The following is a 22,142-nucleotide window of genomic DNA, read 5'->3' on the forward strand; positions in this document are numbered from 1 at the left end:
AAAATCAGTAATACAGTTTCCTCATCAAAAATAAGCCATAGAAATGTATGCATCAGTAGGAAAGTGGAAATTATATTGACAAAAGGAGTATAATTTTTCTCAACTAAGCAGGTACAGCTACAGGGGAAATTGTACAGTCTGAGCTGTGGGCTGCCTAAGCCAGAAATATTTCCTCTCTTCAGTACTCACTGAGAGATGCTGCCTCCCCAGCAGTTTTTATATCTTGGTCATTTCTCCTGATTGTAATCTCTCTCATCACACTCCCCTCTGAAACTGAATGAGAAAGGAAAATGCTATATATGCTGCTCCCAAACCAGATCTTTCTGATTCCAAACCTTGTATACAACCCTGATTCCATAAACAATCATTGCTAAGTCATTCATTTGAACTAAGAGTATGGTCTCTGCTCTAAGCTTTCCTATATATTAGGTGTTGCCTTGAGCATATAAGCTCACAAAACCTTATTTTACTCATGTGAAATACATCGGGTGTGGTTTTATTCTTTTTAGTTTGAGAACCAGTGAATTCATGTAATTTTTTTTTAGGGCTTCACTTGCAGCCCTAAAAAATATGGAAATTCCCAGGCTAGGGGTCAAATTGGAGCCGTAGCTGCTGGCCTATACCACAGCTTATGGCAACGCCAGATCCTTAACCCACGGAGCAAGGCCAAGGATCTTACTCACGACTTCCTGGATACTAGTCAGGCTCGTTTACACTGCATCACAATGGGAACTTTGAGTTCATGTAACTTTAAAGACATTTTCTAAAAACAGAATATGATACAAATCTATGATTTTTAACTTATCACTGATGCATTAGCCCCACTTGGGGAAAATTTGGCATTTCAATTCTTATCCATTCATTTTTCATTCAGTTATATATTTAGTGCTGCCTAGATGCCATGTACTTGCTACACACATGATAGCCAAATTCCAGGGCTACAGAACTGATACACAGAGTTCTTACTCTTTGCTTATGAAGGGCAAATGTTTATCTATTCAGGGCCTATTTTTCCACTTGTTCTCCCCTCTATCACTGCTCAATCACTGTGGTGACTGCTATAAACACAAAATGTTCCAAAGGTTTTGCTACCAAGATAACATACCCATAGGCGTTCCTCTTATGGCGCAGAGGGTTAAGGAGCTGCAGTTGTGTCTGTGATGACAAAGGTTTGATCCCCAACTAGGCACAGTGGGTTAAGAATCTGGCATTGCCACAGCTGGTTTAGTCACGGCTGCAGTTCAGATTCGATCCCTGGCCTGGGAACTTCCATATCCCTTGGGTGTGGCCAAAAAAATTAAAAATTAAAAAAAAAAAAGATAATGTCCCTGTATATTTTATGCATAGAAAACTCAGAATACAACTTTCATCTTCATAATAATTTTCTATTGATGCATAAGTTGTCACAAATTTAATGGCTTCAAACAACATACATTTAGTACTCACAGTTCTCATGAGGCAAGATCTAGGCATGGCTTAACTGGCTCCCCTGGTCAGAAATTCACAAAGCTGCCATCTTTGTGTTGACCAGGCTCTGTTTTGTTCTGGAACTTGGGAATCTATGTCCAAGGTCATGAGTGGATTGGCAGAATTCAGTTCCTCCAAGTTGTAGCACAACGTTCGGCATTTTCTGCCTGGCTGTCAGCGGAGGGCCACTCTTGGCCTCTAGAGGCCCCTCCTCAGTTCCTCGTCATGTGGCCTCTCTCAGGCCCTCTCACACTTCACAGTTTACTTCTCCAAGGCCAGCAGAAGACTGGTTCAAGTCTGCTGAGATGGAGTCCTATATAAAATAATCATGGTAGTGACTGTCACATCACCTTTGTCAGGTCCTCTTGGTTAGAAACAAGTCATAGGTACCACCTGCCCCCAAAGGGTATGGTTTATACAGATGACTCACTGGGGGTCCATTGTCTATGTCCACACAATATGTTCAGAACTACAAAAGGAACACTTAATACTCTATTTTGAATTAGAATAGTATTTATTTTCCTACCTTTATTTAAGTAAAACTAACATTTATTTGGAAAATCATTTGGAAAATTATTAGGAAATTACACTAATGTAAACTGTTATATTTCCATTGACTTAGGCTTACATAAAGTGTCTCCCGATACAACACTTTTCTTTAACACAAATAAAAGGAATGACCCTACTCCCTGTCCTGGCCTGCCATCGGTGAGATCAGTAACAAAACCCAAGTCAGGGTATGTTATAAACAGACCCTATTTTCTAATTTATAGCATCCACTTTCGTATTAAAGAATCATTTCACTTTGGACCCTAAGTTCTGTTAAATGGAATAAAATATTTAGATATAGTTGACATATAACATTCATTTCAGGTATACAACATAATGATTCCATATTTCTTTATATTGGGGAATAACTGTCACAGTAATTCTACTTAACCTCCATTACCATACATAGTTAGGAAACTTTTTCTTAGGATGAAAACTTTGAAGATTTACTCTCTCAGCAACTTTCAAACATACAGTATTGTATTATTAATATATATAGTCATGCTGTATGTACATTGCATCTCTATGACATTTATTATGTAACTGGAAGTTTGTACTTTTTAACCCCTTCACTCATTTCACATACTACCCCCACCCCACCCTGCCTCTGGAAACCAGCAATTTGTTCTCTCTATTCTTGAGCTTTATTTGTTTGGTTGTTTTGGTATTTTTTTCCTTCCCTTCCTCTCTCCCTCCTCCCTTTTTCCCTTCCTTCCTTTCTTGGTTTTCTGGGGATTTCTTTAGATTCCACATATGGGTGATGCCATGCAGTATTTGACTTTCTGTTTGACTTATTTCATTTAGCATAATACTCTCAGTGTCCATCCATGTTGTCACAAATGGCAAAATATCCTTTTTATGGCTGAATAATATTCCATTGTATATATAACGCATATTGTTTATTCAACTATCAGTGAACATGACATAGTTGCTTCCATATCTTGAATATTGTAAATAATGCTGAAGTGAACATGGGGTTGCAAATATCTCTCTGAGTTTTTGTTTTCATTTTCTTCAGCTAAATGCCCAGAAGTGGAATCTCTTGATCATATTTAATTTTTTAATTTTTTGAGGAACCTCCATACTGCTTTCCATAATGGCTGCTCTGATTTACATTCCCACCAACGGTGCAAAGGGTTCCCTTTTCTCCACATTCTAGCCAACTTATTATTTCTGTTTTTTTTAGTGATAGCCATTCTAACAGTGTAATGTCACAGCTCACTGTGGTTTTAATCTACATGTCCCTGATGATTGGTGACTCTTAGCACCTTTTCATGTACCTTTTGACCATTTATATGTCTTCTATGGAAAAATGTCTATTCAGATCCTCTACCTATGTTTTAATCAGATTGGGTTTTTTTGTTACTTAGTTGTATAAGTTCTCTATATATTTTGTATTTTAACCCCTTATTTAGATATGGGGTTTGCAAATATTTTCTCCCATTTTGTTGGTTACTTTTTTGTTTTGTTGATAGTTTTGTCTGGATATATGCCCAGGAGTGGGATTCCTGGATAACATGGTAGTTCTATATTTAGTTTTTTGAGAAACCTCCATTACTGTTTTCCATAATGGTTGTACCAATTTATGTTACCACTAACAGTGAAGAAGTGTTCCTTTTTCTCCACATCTTCTCCAGCATTTGCTAATTATTGACTTGTTAATGATGGCCATTCTGACCAGTGGGAGGTGGTACCACATTGTAATTTTGATTTGCGTTTCTGTAATAATCAGTGATGTTGAACATTTTTTCATGTTCCTATTGGCCATCCATATGTCTTCTTTGGATAGATGTCTATATGGGTTTTCTGCCCATTTTTCATTTGGGTTGTTTGTGTTTTTTTGTTGTTGAGTTAGTTGTATGAGTTGTTTGTATATTTTAGAGATTAGGCCCTGGTCACTTATATCGTTTGCAAAGATTTTCTTCCATTCTGTGGATTGTCTTTTTTTTTTTTAATGGTTTCTTTTGCTGTGCTGAAGATTTTGAGTTAAATAAGGTCCCACTGGTTTACTTTTGTCTTTATTGTCATTACTCTAGGAGGTGGATCAAACAAGATGTTGCTGTGATTTATGTCAAAGAACATTCTGCCTATGTTTTCCTCTAGGAATTTTATAGTATATGGCCTTTAATTTACCTCTTTAATTCATTTTGAATTTATTTTTGTGTATGGTATTAGATAATGTGCTAATTTCATTCTTTTATATGTATCTTTCCAGTTTTCCCAGGACCACTTACTGAAAAAGATTATTTTTCCTCTACTGTATGTTTTGCCTCCTTTTTCATAGGTTAGTTGACTGTAGGTGCTTGGATTTATTTCTGGGGTTTCTATCCTATTCCATTGCTCTATATGTCTGTTTTTGTGCCAGTACCATACTGTTTGATGTCTGTGGTTTTGTAGTATAGCCTGAAGTCAAGGAGCCTGATTCCTCCAGCTCCATTTTTTCTTTCTCAGAATTGCTTTGGCTATTCAGGGTCTTTTGCGATTTCATACAAATTTTAAAATATTTTGTTCAGTTCTGTGGAGAATGTCTGTGGTAATTTGATAGGGATTGCAGTGAATCTGTAGATTGTCTTGAGTAGTACAGTCATTTTGACAATTTTGATTCTTCCAATCCAAGAGCATGATCTGTCTTCCATCTGTTTGTGTCTTGTTTGATTTCTTTCATCAGCATCTTGTAGTTTTCAGAGTATGGGCCTTTTGTCTTTTTAGGTTGGTTTATTCCTAGGTATTTTATTCTTTTTGATGTGAGGTAAATGGGATAGTTTCCCTAATTTCTCTTTCTGATCTTTCACTGATAGTATATAGAAATGCAAATCTATTTCTGTGTATTAATTTTGTGTCCTGCAACTTTACCAAATTCATTGATGAGCTCTAACAATTTTCTCATAGGGTCTTTAGGATTTTCTTGGTGTAGTATCATGTCATCTGCAGACAGTGATAGTTTTACTTCTTCTCCAATTTGGATTCCTTTTATTTCTTTTCCTTCTCTGTTTGCTGGGTCTAGGACTTCCGAAACTATGTGAATAACAGTAGTGAAAGTGGACATCCTTACCTTGTTCCAGATCTTAGTGGAAATGTTTTCAGCTTTTCACCATTGAGAATGATGTCAGCTGTGGGTTTGTCATATATGGCTTTTATTATGTTGAAATAGGTCCCCTCTCTGCCCACTCTCTGGAGAGTTTTTTTTTTTTTTATCAGAAATGGGTATTGAATTTTGTTAAAAGCTCTTTGGCTCTATTGGGATTATAATATGGTTTTCATTTTTCATTTTGTTGATGTGGTGTATCACACTGATTGTTTTGCAGATATTGAAGAATCCTTGCATCCCTGGGATAAATCCCACTTGATCATGGTGTATGATCCTTTAATATGTACTTGTATTCAGTCTGCTAATATTTTGTTGAGGATTTATGCATCTATGTTCATCAGTGATATTGGCCTGTAATATTCTTTTTTTGTGGTATCCTTGTCTGGTTTTGGTGTTAGGGTGACAGTGGCTTCACTTCGTCACAGAGGAAGTGTTCCTTCCTCTGCAATTTTTTGGAAGAGTTTCAGAAGAATAAGTGTTAACTCTTCTCTGAAAGTTTGTTAGAATTCACCTATGAAGCCATCAGGTCCTAAACTTTTGTTTTTTGGAAGTTTTTTTAATCAAGTTTTCAATTTCAGTACTTATGATTGGTCTGTTCATATTTTCTATTTCTTCCTGGTTCAGTCTTGGTAGGTTGTACCTTTGTAAGAATCTGTCCATTTTTTCCAGGTTGTCCATTTTATTGGCATATAGTTGCTAATAGTAGTCTCTTATGATCCTTTTTATTTCTGTGGTGTTAGTTGTAACTTCTCCTTTTTCATTTCTAATTTTATTGCCTCTCCCTTTTTTTTTCTTGATGAATGTGGCTAAAGGTTAATCAATTTTGTTCATCTTTTCAGAGAACCAACTTTTTGTTTCATTGATCTTCTCTATTATTTTCTTTGTCTCTATGTCATTAATTTCTGCTCTAATATTTATGATTCCTTTCCTTTTACTAATACTGGGTTTTGTCTGTTTGTTCCTCCTTCTCTAGATGTTTTAGGCATAAGGTTAGGTTTTTTATATGAGCTTTTTCTTGTTTCCTGAGATAAGACTGTTTTGCTGTAAACTTGCCTCTCAGAACTACTTCTGCTGTGTTCCTTAGGTTTTGAATTGTCATATCTTTATTGTCATTTGTCATATCTCTAAGTATCTTTTAATTTCCTCTTTGAGTTCTTCAGTGATCCGTTGGTGGTTATTAGCATATTGTTTAGCTTCCAGGAGTTTGTGTTTTTTGCTGTTTTCTTCTTTCTTTCTTTCTTCTTTTTTTGCTTTTGTCTTTTTAGGGCCGCACCCAGGCATATGGAGATTCCCAGGCTAGGGGTTGATTCAGAGCTGTAGAGGGTGGCCTATACCACAATCATGGCAATGTGAGCCATATCTGTGACCTACACCACACAGCTCACAGCAACACCAGATCCTTAACCCACTGAGCAAGGCCAGGGATCAAACCTGTGTCCTCATGGCTGCTAGTCAGTTTTGTCTCTGCTGAGCCACAATGGGAACTCCACTGTGTTTTGTTTTGTTTTTTTCTTATAATTGATTTATAGTCTCATAAGATTGTGGTCAGAGAAAATGCTTGAGATAATTTCAATTAAAAAAAATTATCAAGTCTTGATCTGTGGCCCAGGACGTGATCTGTCCTAGAGAATGTTTCATGTGCACTTGAGAAGAATATATATTCTGCTGCTTTGGGATGAAATGTTCTATAAATATCAGTGAAGTCTGTCTGGTCTAGGGTGTCATTTAATGCCTGTGATTCCTTGTTGATTTTTTGTCCTGAATGATCTGTCCATTGATGTAAGTGTTAAAGTCCCCCACTGAATATGCATTTATGATGTGGCAGTCTAGAGAACTTTTCTTGGTGAGAATTATTTCAGAAGTGTTTCAGAAAGAGGAAATTCTATGCATTTTTCATTAAAGCACTTTATCAGCACAGACATCATCTGCAGTTTGAAAGATGTTGCTCAATAAATCCAGAATACCAGTGTCTTTTAATACATATCCATGATTGGAGTTCCTGTGGTGGCTCAGTGGTTAACAAATCCTACAAGAAACCACGAAGTTGTGGGTTCGATTTTTGGCCTTGCTCAGTGGGTTAAGGATCCGGTATTGCCCTGAGCTGTGGTGTAGGTCGCAGACATGGCTAGGATCCCGCGTTGCTGTGGCTCTGGTGTAGGCCAGCAGCTACAGCTCTGATTCGACCCCTAGTCTGGGAACCTCCATATGCCACAGGAGCGGCCCAAGAAAAATAGCAAAAAGCCAAAAAGGAAAAAAAAAAAAATATGTATATATATATATATATATATATATATATATATATATATATATATATCTCCATGATTTAGCTTCTTTATTTCCCATGCCATTGGCCATTTCAGTCCTATGGCAGGCCAACTTGGACCCATTTCATCCAGTATGGTGTAAGTATGAGTAGCATTTTATACATGCTTTGAATCCCATGCAACATTTTTATCTTAATATTATTCAAGTTACATTAGAAAAGACAAGTGGTGATCTTTTGTTCATGGAAATGAGAGATACAATGCCCTATTTGAATTCTTCATGTATGTAAAGGATATACATTTAAAACTAGGAAAAAGGTTGTTATACAGAAATTGGCTGGCTTAGAACAAGCTAATGGAAATAGCTGAGTTTGTGATTTGCATGCCCAGGCTTAGACTTGGGTTATATTTGGCATGAAAGTGATGTTGCCATTTTGATGTTTCTGAAGACAATCAAGTATGGATTGCTAATAAGAAAATTGATATGCTTTGTTGGGTTTTTAGAAATGTTTTTCTTAGAATGAACAAAAGCAAGTAAAGCTAAAGGACAAATAGTGAAATATTCTTTAGGTAGCATTTGATAAGACACAAAAAGGAAATCACTATGGCTTTTTAATATAATTTGGTTTATTTTCCTAAATATTTACATGGTTAGTTTATAACATAGAATTTAGTATGTGAAAGAGTATAAAAATAAACTTTCACAGCCTTACTCAGGAGTATAATTAACATGAACTAAAAAAATAGATTTAATTGTCCTATACTTTGGGGACTTTTCCATTATCCTTAGTACCTAATTAGCATTAATATGTATATAGAGTCTTTCTTCTTCTTCAGCCCAACTAGTGATACAACTAAACTATGCAATATATCTTCTCTCTGTAATAACTTTGTCATGAATAATCAACTCCATTGATTTAAAGACTACTACCCATAAGACAATATGATCACTGATATAAATTTTGTTTCTCCTTGATCTTAGGTGTAGCATATGATAGTGTTGAAATGAAACAAGTATTTTGATTTTATCCATACTTAATATTCTAACATCATAATATTTTCATGTTATTTTAATAAGGGAAATCAAAACCTTCTTTGTACTGCTTCAAAGTATCAGTGCTTTTAATGTAACATGTTAATAAACATATAAAATTAAAGTAGATTTAAACTGCAAATTTACATGCAAATGTGGAGATTTTTCCTTAGTTTGCTCATTTATTTTGTGCATAGCTTATTTTTTTATTTTTTTAATTTCACTTTAATTTGGTATAAAGTAGTTATAAAATTGTAAGATATTTAAAGTGTACACTGTGGTGACTTGATTTATGGTTTGAGAATATGTAAGTTCTACTCTCTTAGCAAATTTCAATTGTACAATAAAATACACCATTAGCTGTTATAATCACCATGTTTTATGTTAGATCCTCAGATCTTTTCCACCTTACAGCTAAAAATTTTTACCCTTTTACCAGTGTCTCCCTATTTTCTTACCCCTAACCTCTTTTTCACTCTCTCTTTCTATGTGTTTCATTTTAAGTATTGTCTTTCTCTGTCTGTCTTATTTCACTGAGCATAACACCCTCAAGGTCCATGCATTTTGTCTCAAATGGCAGAATTTCCTTCTTTCTCATGACTGAACAATATTCTATTGTATAGATGTACCACATCTTTATCCAAACATCCATCAGTGGATCCTTATATTGCTTGCATTTCTTGGCTATTGTGAGTAATGATGCAATGAACATGGGGGTACAGATATATCTTCAATAACTGTTTTCATTTCCTGCAGATATATATACAGAAGCAGGATAAATGGATCATTTTGGCAGTTCTATTTTTAATTTTTTTGAGAAACCATCATATTGTTTTCCCTAGTGGCTATACCAATTTACATCCCCACCGAGACTGCACAAGTCTTCCCTTTCTCCACATTCCTGCCAACACTTGTTATTTCTTGTCTTTGGTAAAAGCTATTCTAAGAGATGTATAGTCACATCTCATTATGGTTTTTATTTGTATTTCCCTGATGGTTAGCAATTTTCGGCACCTTTTTATGAACTTATTAGCCAGTGGTATGTCTTCTTTGGGAAAATATCTATGTATTTCCCCTGCCCATTTTTTCAATCAGATTATTTACTTTTTGTTAATGGTTTGAGTTCTATATATATAATATATATTATAATATATTGATATATATTTTTGTATCAATACCTTATCAGAAATATTACTTGCAAATATTTTCTCCCAAAGGTTGCCTTTTCATTTTGATGGTACCCTTTAAGTCCCTTGATCTTTCTTTTCCATTCTTTTTACTCCTGTGTTTGAATGGATTCTACTGCCCTGTGAAGTTCAGTGATAACGTCTTTCACTTTTCTAGTCTGCTCTTGAATCAATCAGTGGACTTTGCAGTTCAGTTACTGTTTGTCACTGTAATTCCTGTTTGATACTTTCTTGTATTTTTCTGTTTGTTTAAATTTTCACTTTGTATATACATCATTCTCCTAATTTTAGTAAGCATCTTTTAAGATCATTATTTTAAACTTTTTGTAAGTTAAGTAAAAAACTTAATTCCATTTCATTAAGGTCTATTTTTAGAGTTTTACCTTGTTCCTTTGCTTGGAACACTTTTCTCTGCTTTTTTGTTTTCCTTGACTCTCTGTATTGGTTTCCATACATTAGATAAAATAGCCACCTCTCCCAATCTTGAGAGAGTGGACACATGTAGGAGATGAACATAATTGTTCCACCTAGCCCAAACTTTTGATTGCTCTCTCAAATCTTTGTGACTGTCCAAGCTGCCTTCTTTATTTTAGAAGCTCTCGGTAAGTTGAGGGTTTGCCACAACCTGTTTTTTGATGTGGGTATTTTCTCAGTCACCCCATGTGCAGGGGTTACTTATCTAGTTTCTGGATTTCTTTAAGAGGGAATTGTTCCCTGTGTAGCTGTAGATTTGATGTGTCTATGAGACAAGATGCATTTAGGAGCCTATGTTGCCATCTTGGACCAGAACTTTAGAAGTGACTATGTGATAGCGTATTTACCATATTTATAAAATACATACAGACTTGAAAACCCCAATGCATTTAAATCCTAAGTTTCATCCAAAGGTTTTTAAGATAATACTTTTTCTTAATGATTTTGTTACTTTTATCATTGAACTTCTTTTTTATAAATATTTCCTATGTATCTAAATGGACTTCTGAAATTTAGTTTTCCCAATAAGACTTCCTTAACCACATTTATGCGCACTTGTTGTAAAATTGCTATCACTTTTGACAGTCTTTTTTACTAAAGCTCAGATGTTCTTTATAGTAACTATTGGCTTCCCTACTCCGTCATACTGTGAACTCAGTAGCAAGACTAGTGCATTCTTCAGACAGCTGAGGAAGTGTTTTAGCAATGTTTCTAGGTGAAATAGAAGCAGAGGTGAAAATAAGCTGATTATGTTCTAAAAAATGTGTAAAAGTTAAAAATGATGATATGGAATTCTCCTGTGACGCAGCAGGGTAAAGATCCAGCATTGTCACCAAAGCAGCTTGAGTCGCTGCTGTGGTTCAGGTTTAATCCCTGGCCCAGGAATTTCCACATACTGTAGGTGTAGCCAAAAAATAATAATTATATATCATTTTTCAACAACCATTTAGATTTAAGCAGTTAAAGATTAATGTTGCTCTTGAGTTTATCAAATTCTTTATTGGCATTTTGCTTTTTAGATTTGAGCTGTGTTGTTTTATTTTTATAGGAGCATCTTTGTTAATTTTTATCTGTATTTAGTATGTAAAATATCAAAGTATAACTATAGAAACATTAAATCAAAATGCCCAGATTTAAATTCTTAGAAATTGTGTAAATTAAATTTATACTTTTGACATACAAATTAGGGTACAAGCACGTACTGTAAAATAAACAAAAATATTATGCTTTCTGTGCCTTTTTATTTTCTACCATCCTGTTCTGCTATAAATTTTTAATATTTCTATGCTACTTTATTGTATACGTGAAAACAGCAGCAACCACAGTAGCATCACTTAGAGAAAGCAATTTTTGAAAATTTACTATATGCCTGAAATGGTTTGTATATTCAGTTGACCTTGAACAGCATGGGTTTGAACTGCATGGATCCACTTATATGCAGTTATTTTTCAGTAGTAAATACTACACAATATTATACCATCTATAGTTGGTTGAATCCAGGGGTATAGAACCACAAATACAGAGGAATAGTTTTTATGGAAGGCTGATTATAATTATATGTGGATTTTCAACTGTATAGGGGGTCAGCATCCCAACCACCAGGTTGCTCAAGAGTCAACTGTATGTAAATATCATTTCTCAAAATATTTCCATGGCTATATATTACTACCATTTTACTGAAGACACTGGAATTTATAAAGTATGTTTAGAAAGTGTTGAATTAACTAGCATGAAAATGTATTTTATAAAATTAGATAGTTATTATGTCATGCTACTTTATTAAGATGGATGTAATTGTAATTTCATGTCACAGATCCTATGCTACAGGGTTTTAGAATGTATATGGTCACCAAAAATCAAATGACAGTAAGGACCCAACTATTTAACCCTCAAGATAATGTCATCTACAGAATGAAATTATGATCAAAGTTATAAAAATAGTCACTTAGGCTAATTAATAGATTTTGAAGTTCTACAACTAGTTTTTAGCTTTACAAGGTATGAAAAGTTTTTAGTTATACCTTTACAGGGTGTAATTGTCTGTAGATTCTAAACATATGGCTGCACCATTTATTATATAATGCTGGTCACTTATTATGGAGCACGAGAATGTGAGAAAAAAGAATATATGCATGTATGTGTGACTAGGTCACGTTGCTGTACAGTAGAAAATTGACAGAACACTGTAAACCAGCTATAATGAAAAAAATAAAAATTATTATAAAAAAAGAAAGAGGACCAATTCCGCAAGTACCTTACTGTGCCCTACTGTACTCTGCTATAGTCTAGCATAAATTATAATACATTTTGATATGAAGCATAGTCTTAAACAACTATGCCTTTAAAAAATTAGCATGAATCATCGTTTGGGAACTCATACTGACCATGTTTTAAAATTGATATGGCTATACTCACCATATTAGAAATTTAATATCTGTGTGGGGTTTATGGAGTCTTTAATAAGTGATAAATTACAGCTTGTAAGTGATTCAACCATGGAACGTGAAAAAAAAATCTTAGATTAAGAATCTGTTTTTATTTTTTTACAGATAAATTCTATGGAATAACCCTTTAAAAATGACCAGCAATTTTTATATCCTCATGTTGTAAGTGACCTTGGTATACTAAAAAAAAAAAAAAAAAAAAAAAATAGGCTAAACTAATTGAATGAAGGAAGGGGGCTAATAACTTTTCTTCATCTTCTATCCTGTATCTGATGTCTTACTGTAGAATCAGTCCTGGTAAATCTTTAAAGGCTAATGTCTAAGAAATCAACTGTGTCTATCCAGACTTGGTTGAGACTAAGTCATATACTAAATAATATTCTGTATTCATACAGTTATAGTCAATTTATATCATATATTAATCTCTACTAAAAATAGTAACACTGAACCAAAAAACTTATTACAGAACAGCTCCACAAATGGGGCCAGAGAAAGATAGTATCTTATTTAACTCAAACCCTTAACAACACCTTGTAGAAGCATACAGTTAATTTGTATTGATTTTGTTTTTGTTTTGAGACTAAATCTTCAGAACACTTGTTCTGACATTGAAAGCAGGGCTGGAGAATGAGCATGGGGTTGGAGTAGTGAAAAACAAGGAAAGAAGGATGAAAAAAGAGAGGGAGCGAGAAAGAAAAGGAGAGAGGAAATTCATTTGGAAGTATCACATCACCTGGATATAAGAAATATTTTAACAAAATATATCCCTAGTAGATAAATGAAGAAGAGTTCCATAATTCAGTACTCCTGCTTCTTAAATGTTTGACCTGTGTTGATGCTAACTACAGGAATTGTTTTTGAAGAGTTAACAGGGAAGGGAACAAGATTTGGAAGAAAGATGGCTTTTAAAATTTGGAGATTTTTGAAAGCGTTGAAAATAGTACTTTAGTTACTGAATGGAATGAATTTTAATTTAAAGAGGTAATTAATTGTGTCTTCAGTAATGGAGGAGAATTCTTTCTTCTGCTTGACATTTGTAACAAAAATATATCTTATGCCATATACACTTTCTAATTTTTAGTTTATTTTTAAAAAAGATAAACTTAAAATATCAGCAGTTTATTTGTCTCAATTAAATTTCTTTTTTTCATTTTTTTTATTACTCAAATGAATTTATCACATCTGTAGTTGTATAATGATCATAACGATCTGATTTCACAGGATTTCCATCCCACAGCCCAAGCACATCCCCCCACCCCCCAAACTGCCTCCTCCAGAGACCATAAGTTTTTCAGTGTCTGTGAGTCAGCATGTGTTCTGCAAAGAAGTTCCGTCTGTGCTTTTTTCAGATTCCACATGTCAGTGAAAGCATTTGATGTTGGTGTCTCATTGTATGGCTGACTTCACTTAGCATGATAATTTCTAGGTCCATCCGTGTTGCTAAAAATGCTGTTAATTCGTTCTTTTGATGGCTGAGTAATATTCCATTGTGTATATGTACCACATCTTCTGGATCCACTCTTCTGTCGATAGACATTTAGGTTGTTTCCATGTCTTGGCTATTGTAAATAGTGCTGCAATGAACATTGGAGTACATGTGTCTTTGCGAGTCGTGGTTTTCTCTGGATAGATGCCCAGGAGTGGGATTGCTGGATCAAATGGTAGTTCTATGGTTAGTTTTCCGAGGAATCTCCATACTGCTTTCCACAGTGGTTGCACCAATTTACAATCCCACCAACAGTGGGATTTTCTCCACCCCCTCTCCAGCACTTATTGTTTGTAGACTTTTGGATGATGGCCATTCTGGCTGGTGTAAGGTGGTACCTCAGAGTGGTTTTGATTTGTATTTCTCTAATAATGAGTGACACTGAACATCTTTTCATGTGTTTCTCGGCCATCTGTATGTCTTCTTTGGAGAATTGTCTGTTTAGATCTTCTGCCCATTTTTGGATGGGGTTGTTTGTTTTTTTTGGTATGGAGCTGCAGAAGTTGTTTATAAATTTTGGAGATTAATCCCTTGTCAGTCGATTCACTTGCAAAGATTTTCTCCCATTCTGTGGGTTGTCATTTTGTGTTGTTTAGGGTTTCCTTTGCTGTGCGGAAACTTTGAAGTTTGATTAGGTCCCATTTGCTTATTTTTCTTTTTATTGTCAATACTCTGAGAGGTAGATCTGAGAAGATGTTGCTGTTGTTTATGTCAGAGAGTGTTTGGCCTATGTTTTCCTCTAGGAGTTTGATAGTATCTGGTCTTATATCTAGGTCTTTAATACATTTGGAGTTTATTTTTGTGTATGGTGTTAGGGAGTGTTCTAATTTCATTCTTTTTCATGTGGCTGTCCAGTTTTCCCAGCACCACTTATTGAACAAGCTGTCCTTCCTCCATTGTATAGTCTTGCTTCCTTTGTTATAGATGAGTTGGCTGTAAGTGCATGGGTTTAATTCTGGGCTTTCTATCCTGTTCCACTGATCTATATGTCTGTCTTTGTGCCAGAACCATGCAGTTTTGACGACTGTTTCTTTGTAGTAGAGTCTGAAGTCTGGGAGCCTGATTCCTCCAGCTCCATTTTTCTTTTTCAGGATGTCTTTGGCTATTCTGGGTCTTTTGTGCTTCCAAATAAACTTTAAAATATTTTGTTCAAGTTCTATGAAAAATGTCCTTGGTAATTTGATAGCGATTGCATTGAATCTGTAGATTGCCTTGAGTAGTAGAGTCATTTTGATAATATTAGCTCTTCCAATCCATGAGCATGGTATATCTTTCCATTTATTTGTGTCATCTTTGATTTCTTTCATCAGTGGCTTGTAGTTTTCAGAGTACAGGTCTTTTGTTTCTTTAGGTAGGTTTACTCCTAGGTATTTTATTCTTTTGGATGCGATGGTAAACGGGATTGCTTCCCTAATTTCCTCTTCTGCTTTTTCATTGTTAGTATATAGAAACGCTATTGATTTCTGTGTATTGATTTTGTATCCTGCAACTTTGCCAAATTCATGGATAAGCTCTAACAGTTTTCTGGTAGAGTCTTTAGGATTCTCTAGGTATAGTATCATGTCATCTGCAAATAGCGATAGTTTTACTTCTTCCTTTCCAATTTGGATTCCTTTTATTTATTTTACTTCTCTGATTGCTGTGGCTAGGACTTCCAGAACTATGTTGAAGAGTAGTGGTGAGAGCGGACATCCTTATATTGTTCCTGATCTCAGCAGGAATTCTTTCAGCTTTTCACCATTGAGAATGATGTTCGCTGTGGGTTTGTCCTATATGGCCTTTATCATGTTGAGGTTCCTGTTATGCCCACTTTCTGAAGGGTTTTTATCAGAAATGGGTGTTGGATTTTGTCAAAGGCTTTTTCCGCGTCTATTGAGAGGATCATATGGTTTTGATTCTTCAGTTTGTTAATGTGGTGTATCACACTGATGGATTTGCAGATATTGAAGAACACTTGCATCCCTGGGATACATCCCACTTGATCATGATGTACAATCCTTTTAATGTATTGTTGGATGCGGTTTGCTAGTATTTTGTTGAGGATTTTTGCATCGATGTTCATCAGTGATATTGGCCTGTGGTTTTCTTTTTTTGTGGAGTCTTTGTCTGGTTTTGGTACCAGGGTGACGGAGGCCTCATAGAATGAGTTTGGGAGTATCCCTTCTGCAATTTTTTGAAAAAGTTTCAGAAGGAGAGGTGTTAGCTTTTCTCTAAATGTTTGATAGAATTCACCTGTGAAGCCATCTGGTCCTGGACTTTTGTTTGTTGGAAGTTTTTTTTAATCACAGTTTCAATTTCAGTTCTTATGATGCGTCCATTCATCTTTTCTATTTCATCTTGGTTTAGTCTTGGAAAATTGTACTTTTTTAAGAATTTGTCCATTTCTTCTAGGTTTTCTATTTTATTGGCATATAGTTGCATATGGTAGTCTCTTATGATCCTTTGTATTTCTGTGGTGTCCGTTGTTACTTCTCCTTTTTCATTTCTAATTTTATTGATTTGAGTCCTCTCTCTTTTTTTTCTCAATAAGTCTGGCTAGGGGTTTATCAATTTTGTTAATCTTTTCAAAAAACCAGCTTTTCGTTTCATTGATCTTTTCTATGGTTTTCCTTGTTTCTATTTCATTGATTTCTGCTCTGATCTTTATGATTTCTTCCCTTCTACTAACTTTAGGTCTTGTCTATTCTTCTCTCTCGAGCTGCTTTAGATGTAAAGTTAGCTTGTTTATTTGGACTTTTTCTTGTTTCCTGAGGTGGGCTTGTATTGCTCTAAACTTTCCTCTTAGAACGGCTTTTGCTGCATCCCATAGGTTTTGGAGTGTTGTATCTTCGTTGTCATTTGCTGCTAGGTATTTTTTAATTTCCTCTTTGATTTCTTCAGTGATCCATTGGTTGTTTAGTAGCATATTGTTGAGTCTCCACGTGTTTTTGTTTTTTGCAGTTTTTTTTCTTGTTGTTGATTTCCAGACGTATAGCATTGTGGTTGGAAAAGATGCTTGATATGATTTCAATTTTTTTAAAGTTACCGAGGTTGGATTTGTAGCCCAGGATATGGTCAATCTGAGAGAATGTTCCATGTGCACTTGAGAAGAATGTGTATTCTGTTGCTTTCAGATGAAATGTCCTATAAATATCTATGAAGTCCATCTGGTTTAATGCTTCATTCAGGGCCTGTGTTTCCTTATTGATTTTCTGTCTGGTTGATCTGTCCATTGCTGTAAGTGGGGTGTTAAAGTCCTCCACTATGATTGTGTTATTGTCGATTTCTCCTTTTAAGGTTGTTAGCAGTTGCCTTATATATTGTGGTGAACCTGTGTTGGGTGCGTAGATATTTAAAATTATTATATCTTCTTCTTGGATTGATCCTTTGATCATTATGTAATGTCCTTCTTTGTCCCTGAAAATATTCTTCATTTTAAAGTCTATTTTATCTGATATGAGTATTGCTACTCCAGCTTTCTTTTTTTCCCTGTTTGCATGGAATATTTTCTTCCAACCTCTCACTTTCAATTTGTATGTATCCCTAGAAGTGAAGTGGGTCTCTTGAAGACAGCATATATATGTGTCTTGTTTTTGTATCCATTCAGCCAGTCTATGTCTTTTGGTTGGGGCGTTTAGTCCATTCACATTTAAGGTAATTATTGATATGTATGTTCTTATTGCCATTTTTATCAATTACTTTGGATTTGTTTTTGCTGCTTTTTTTCCTTTCCTTTTTCTCTTGTTCTTTTCTGCCTAGAGAAGTTCCTTTAGTATTTGTTGTAAGGCTGGTTTAGTGTTGCTGAATTCTCTCAGCTTTTGCTTATCTGTGAAAGTTTTGATTTCTCCTTCAAATCTGAACAAGAGCCTTGCTGGGTAGAGTAATCTTGGTTGGAGGTTTTTTCCTTTCATCATGTTGAGTATATCATGCCACTCCCTTCTGGCCTGCAGAGTTTCTGCTGAAAAATCTGCCAGTAGCCTTATTGGGGTACCCATGTATGTTATTTGTTTCTTTTCCCTAGCTGCTTTCAAGATTTTCTGTTTGTCTTTAATTTTGGTCAGTTTGACTAGTATGTGTCTCGGGGTGTTCCTCCTTGGGTTTATTTTGTATGGTACTCGTTGTGCTTCCTGGATTTGAGTGAGTGATTCCTTCCCCATGTTAGGGAAGTTTTCAGCTATTATCTCTTGGAATATTTTTTGTCTCCTTCTCTCTCTCTTCTCCTTCTGGCACCCCTGTAATACAGATGTTGGTGCGTTTCACGTTGTCCCAGAGTTCTCTGAGACTCTCTTCATTTGTTTTCAATCTTTTTTCTCTTTTCTGTTCTGCATCCGTAATTTCCACTAATCTGTCCTCCACCTCGCTTATTCGTTCTTCTGCCTCCTGTATTCTGCTGTTAGCTGCTTCTAGTTAATTTTTATTTCAGTTATTGTATTTTGCATCTCTTCTTGTTTAAGTTTTATATCTTATATTTCTTTGCTCAGTGTTTCCTGTTGATTATCCATCTTTGCCTCCAGTTTATTTCCAATGTCTTGCATCTTCTTCAGCATCAATAGTCTAAAGTCTTTTTCCTGGAGGCTGAGAATCTCCTCATGGCTTAACTGTTTTTCTGGGGTTTTTTCTTTCTCCCTCATCTGAGTTATAGTTCTCTGTCTTTTTATTTTTATAGGTTTTTGGTGTGATGACCTTCTTACAGGTAATAGAGTTGTAGCCTCTCTTACTTCTGATGTCTGCCCCCCTGTGGCTGAGGTCAGTATGGGGGCTTGGTGTAGGCTTCCTGATGGGAGGGGCTAATGCCTGCCCCCTGGTAGGAGGAGACGATTCTAATCCCTGTGGTGGGTGGGGCTAAGTCTCTGGATGGGATTAGAGGCAGCTGTATGCCTGAGGGGTCTTTAGGTAGCCTGTTTCCTGAGGGGTGGGGCTGTGATCCCACCTGGGTTGTCGTTTGCCCTGGGGTTTCTCAGTGGCTGGCTGACGGGTGGGGCCAGATTTTCCCAAAATGGCCACCTTCAGAGAAAGGCACGGCTGCTGAATATTCCCTAGAGCTTTGCTTCCAATGTCCTTCCCTCACAACAAGCCACATTCACCCCTGTTTTCCCAGGATGTCCTCCAAGAACTGCAGCCAGGTTTGACCCAGATTCCCTTGGAGACTTTGCTTTGCCCTGGTACCCAGTGCACGTGAAAGTCTGTGTGCGCCTTTTAAGAATGGGGTCTCCGTTTCCCCCAGTCCCATGGAGCTCTTATGCACAAGCCCCAGTGGCCTTCAATGCCAGATGCTCCGGGGCTCTTTCTCCCTGTGGCAGATCCCCACACGTGAGAGTTTGATGTGTGGCTCAGAACTCTCCCTCCTGTAGGTGAGTGTCTGTGAACCAGTTAGTTTCCAGTCTGTGGAGCTTCCCACCCAGGAAGTATGGGGTTGTTTATATGGTGAAATTGCCCCTCCTACCTCTTGATGTGGCCTCCTCTTTTTCTTCTGGAGTAGGGTATCTTTTTCAAGGTTTCCGGTCCATTTTGGTGAAGTGTGCTCAGTCTTTAGTTGTGCATCTCAATTAAATTTCTCATAATAATCATTCTCCATCTAATTTCCATGTGGCTAATTACAAAAAAAATCTGTTTTGTGGAATAAGGAACTGTTTACTCAGTTGTTTATCAATTAAGAATGCTTTTATTGTAACTGTTGTAAGTACCATGTTAATATACAAAAAAAATAGTTGATGAGTTACAGCTGAAAAGTGAACAATAATTCTTAAGTTGCATTCATGTTTCACTTTATCAGTTGCAATAATTTTTATGTTTGGATTATGTCTTCTCAATTTATAACCATTACTACCTTTTTGTAAGTTAAATACTCCTCAGTTCCACAAATGAGTTGTATTCTCTGGAATTTCTTATACTGGGTATGTCCTCATATAAAATTTTTACAAAATATCTGATCAAAATGGACAAATATTTTGTCAACATAAATAGATGAATAAGGCCTTAATACATTCATGAATATGGCTGAAATAAAAAATAATTTGTTAATCATTATAGATTCTACCAAGATCTCAGAAAGTTCTCTTTTATATTAACTATTATTGAAACCAGAATATTGTTCTTTTATTATCAGCATCCAATTCCAATATTCATGCTGTATTTAACTTCTAGATACCAGAACCCATTTTTTGTGCACCTTATAACTTGTGATAACTTGTCCTTTCGTAAATTACTCTTAATAATTTGCTAATTTTTCAATGCAGGTAATGGATTAGGAATTAGAATTGTGGGTGGTAAAGAAATCCCTGGACACAGTGGAGAAATTGGAGCCTATATCGCCAAGATTCTACCTGGGGGAAGTGCCGAACAGACAGGGAAACTTGCGGAAGGTAAGAATAAGGATTTCAGAATCAATTAAAATGAATGTGCTCATATTACGTATACCTTAATATGAAATTTTTCTCTTCTTTTACTGTCTAGGGAAATCTCTTCTTATGGTTAATTATGACTTTTTGGTATAGAAGTATAAAAAAAATTTTGCCCACAACTATATTCATTTTATTTTCAATTGCATTGTCCTTTTGGCAGTTGGTTTGCTATGGGAATACCTTGTTTAAGAAACCGTAATTAGTCAAGATTTTTTCAATGAATAGGGCAATGTTATATTTAAAAAACACTTTGATTAAAAGGATCAGTATTTCATAAACACCAAGAAAGGTTATATTGCAATCAGAGCCAGAGAAACATCAGATGATTCAGTACATGCTAACGTCAGGTCAGCACACTGCAGATGATCCATGGGTCAAATCCACCTGCTGCAGCTTGTTTTTGTAAACATTGTGCTATTGGAACACAGCCAAGATTATTAATTTACATATTGAACACTATAATAGCAGCACTGCATTCCCAATGGAAATGTATGGTCTGCAAATCCTAAAATATATACTCTTTAACTATATAGGAAAAAAATTTCCAACTCCTTTGCTAGGTATTATTCTGTTCACCTCATTACATCTAAGCATTTTAAAATAATGAACATTACAGATGTATCTAGTGGGCCATAAAATTATGTTTCAGTAAAATGTTATAGCTTAAGATACACAGTGATAATTTTCACCTGTTAATTAGATGATGTGGTCATTTGAGTTTTCCAAAACCTAACATAGATATAGTTTGTAAGTTTTCAGTCATACTGTTTATCACAAATAATTTTATCACAAAGCAGCCTCAACCTATCCTTTCATTTTTTATCCTAAATTAAATGTTTATTTAGAAAGAGTTTTTCTGTCATTTCATAATAAAATGTTGCCTCTTATTGTTTTAAACTTATGTTAAAATTACTCACTGCCATTGTCTTAAATATATTTGAATCTACCAAAAAAAATCTCTGAATATTTTGATAGACTATTAGAATAAACACATCTTAAGGCAATATTTGTTCATCACCATGTTTGCTGGAATCAGCTTGACCAGTTCACCTAGAGATGCTTTGTACATCTTGTCCCAAGTTCACGTTCAGTACCATCACTTTGATAGTTTGAATTGGCCGTGGTGACAGTATTTACAATGTAAAAATAGGCAAATGCTATAAAACAGGCCCTTTTTTGTTCATTGATTTGCTTGTTGATTTTCAGAATGGAAATCACCAAATAGATAACTGAAAGTGTATTATTAAAATATTATAATGGTAGTCAGATAATAGTGAAAATTGGGAGAGCTAGCCATATAGCTAAATGAAGAAGACTATATGTATCAAGATTTAACAATAATAAGTGAACACTGGGTCTATATGAATTTTCTACATAAATGATTTTCTAATCCTCTCATGCCTAATGTACTCTTTTGGTACTGCAGTCTAGTTAAGATAAGGAAAGTGAGCCCCATATGTAAGGATGGGAGTGATATGCTTGTTTTCAGATAGTGTACTTCAGACAGAAATGAATATTCTATTTTTATTTAAAGATAAAATTTAGTGGTTCCTGTATGTGATATAGTTTGATAAAGATACTTGAAAATTTAAAGATAAAAGTTCATACACTTCTTTGTCTTTACACCATGATAATTGGTAAATGCTACAAATCCGGATGACTTCCAGTGAAGCACTCTGTGGTGAAGTGATGCTTTTTGCATTTGGTAGCTTTCATGGCCATTTTTAAGTTCACATACCTGTTGTGGCTCAGTGGGTTAAAAACCCGACA

The 22,142-nt window shown here is 35.3% G+C and overlaps 1 protein-coding gene across 17 annotated transcripts in view; it reads left to right on the top strand.

Moving 5' to 3' along the window:
• PCLO (piccolo presynaptic cytomatrix protein) overlaps positions 1-22,142 on the top strand; it is a 397,307-nt gene that overhangs the window by 259,777 nt on the left and 115,388 nt on the right. For all 17 annotated transcript variants that reach the window (XR_014816013.1, XM_084977292.1, XM_084977293.1 and 14 more), the window contains one exon: positions 20,208-20,333. Coding sequence is in view for 16 of the 17 variants with exons in the window: in XM_084977292.1 (XP_084833418.1) it covers positions 20,208-20,333 (126 nt within the window). In the remaining variant the exon portion in view is untranslated. The remainder of the gene's footprint in view (positions 1-20,207; positions 20,334-22,142) is intronic.

This window comes from Sus scrofa, chromosome 9 (assembly GCF_054392235.1).
Source record: "Sus scrofa isolate SSC_HxYL_T2T_F1_AM1 chromosome 9, Sscrofa_HxYL_maternal_Yorkshire_Landrace_v2.0, whole genome shotgun sequence".
NCBI classification, from domain to species: domain Eukaryota; kingdom Metazoa; phylum Chordata; class Mammalia; order Artiodactyla; family Suidae; genus Sus; species Sus scrofa.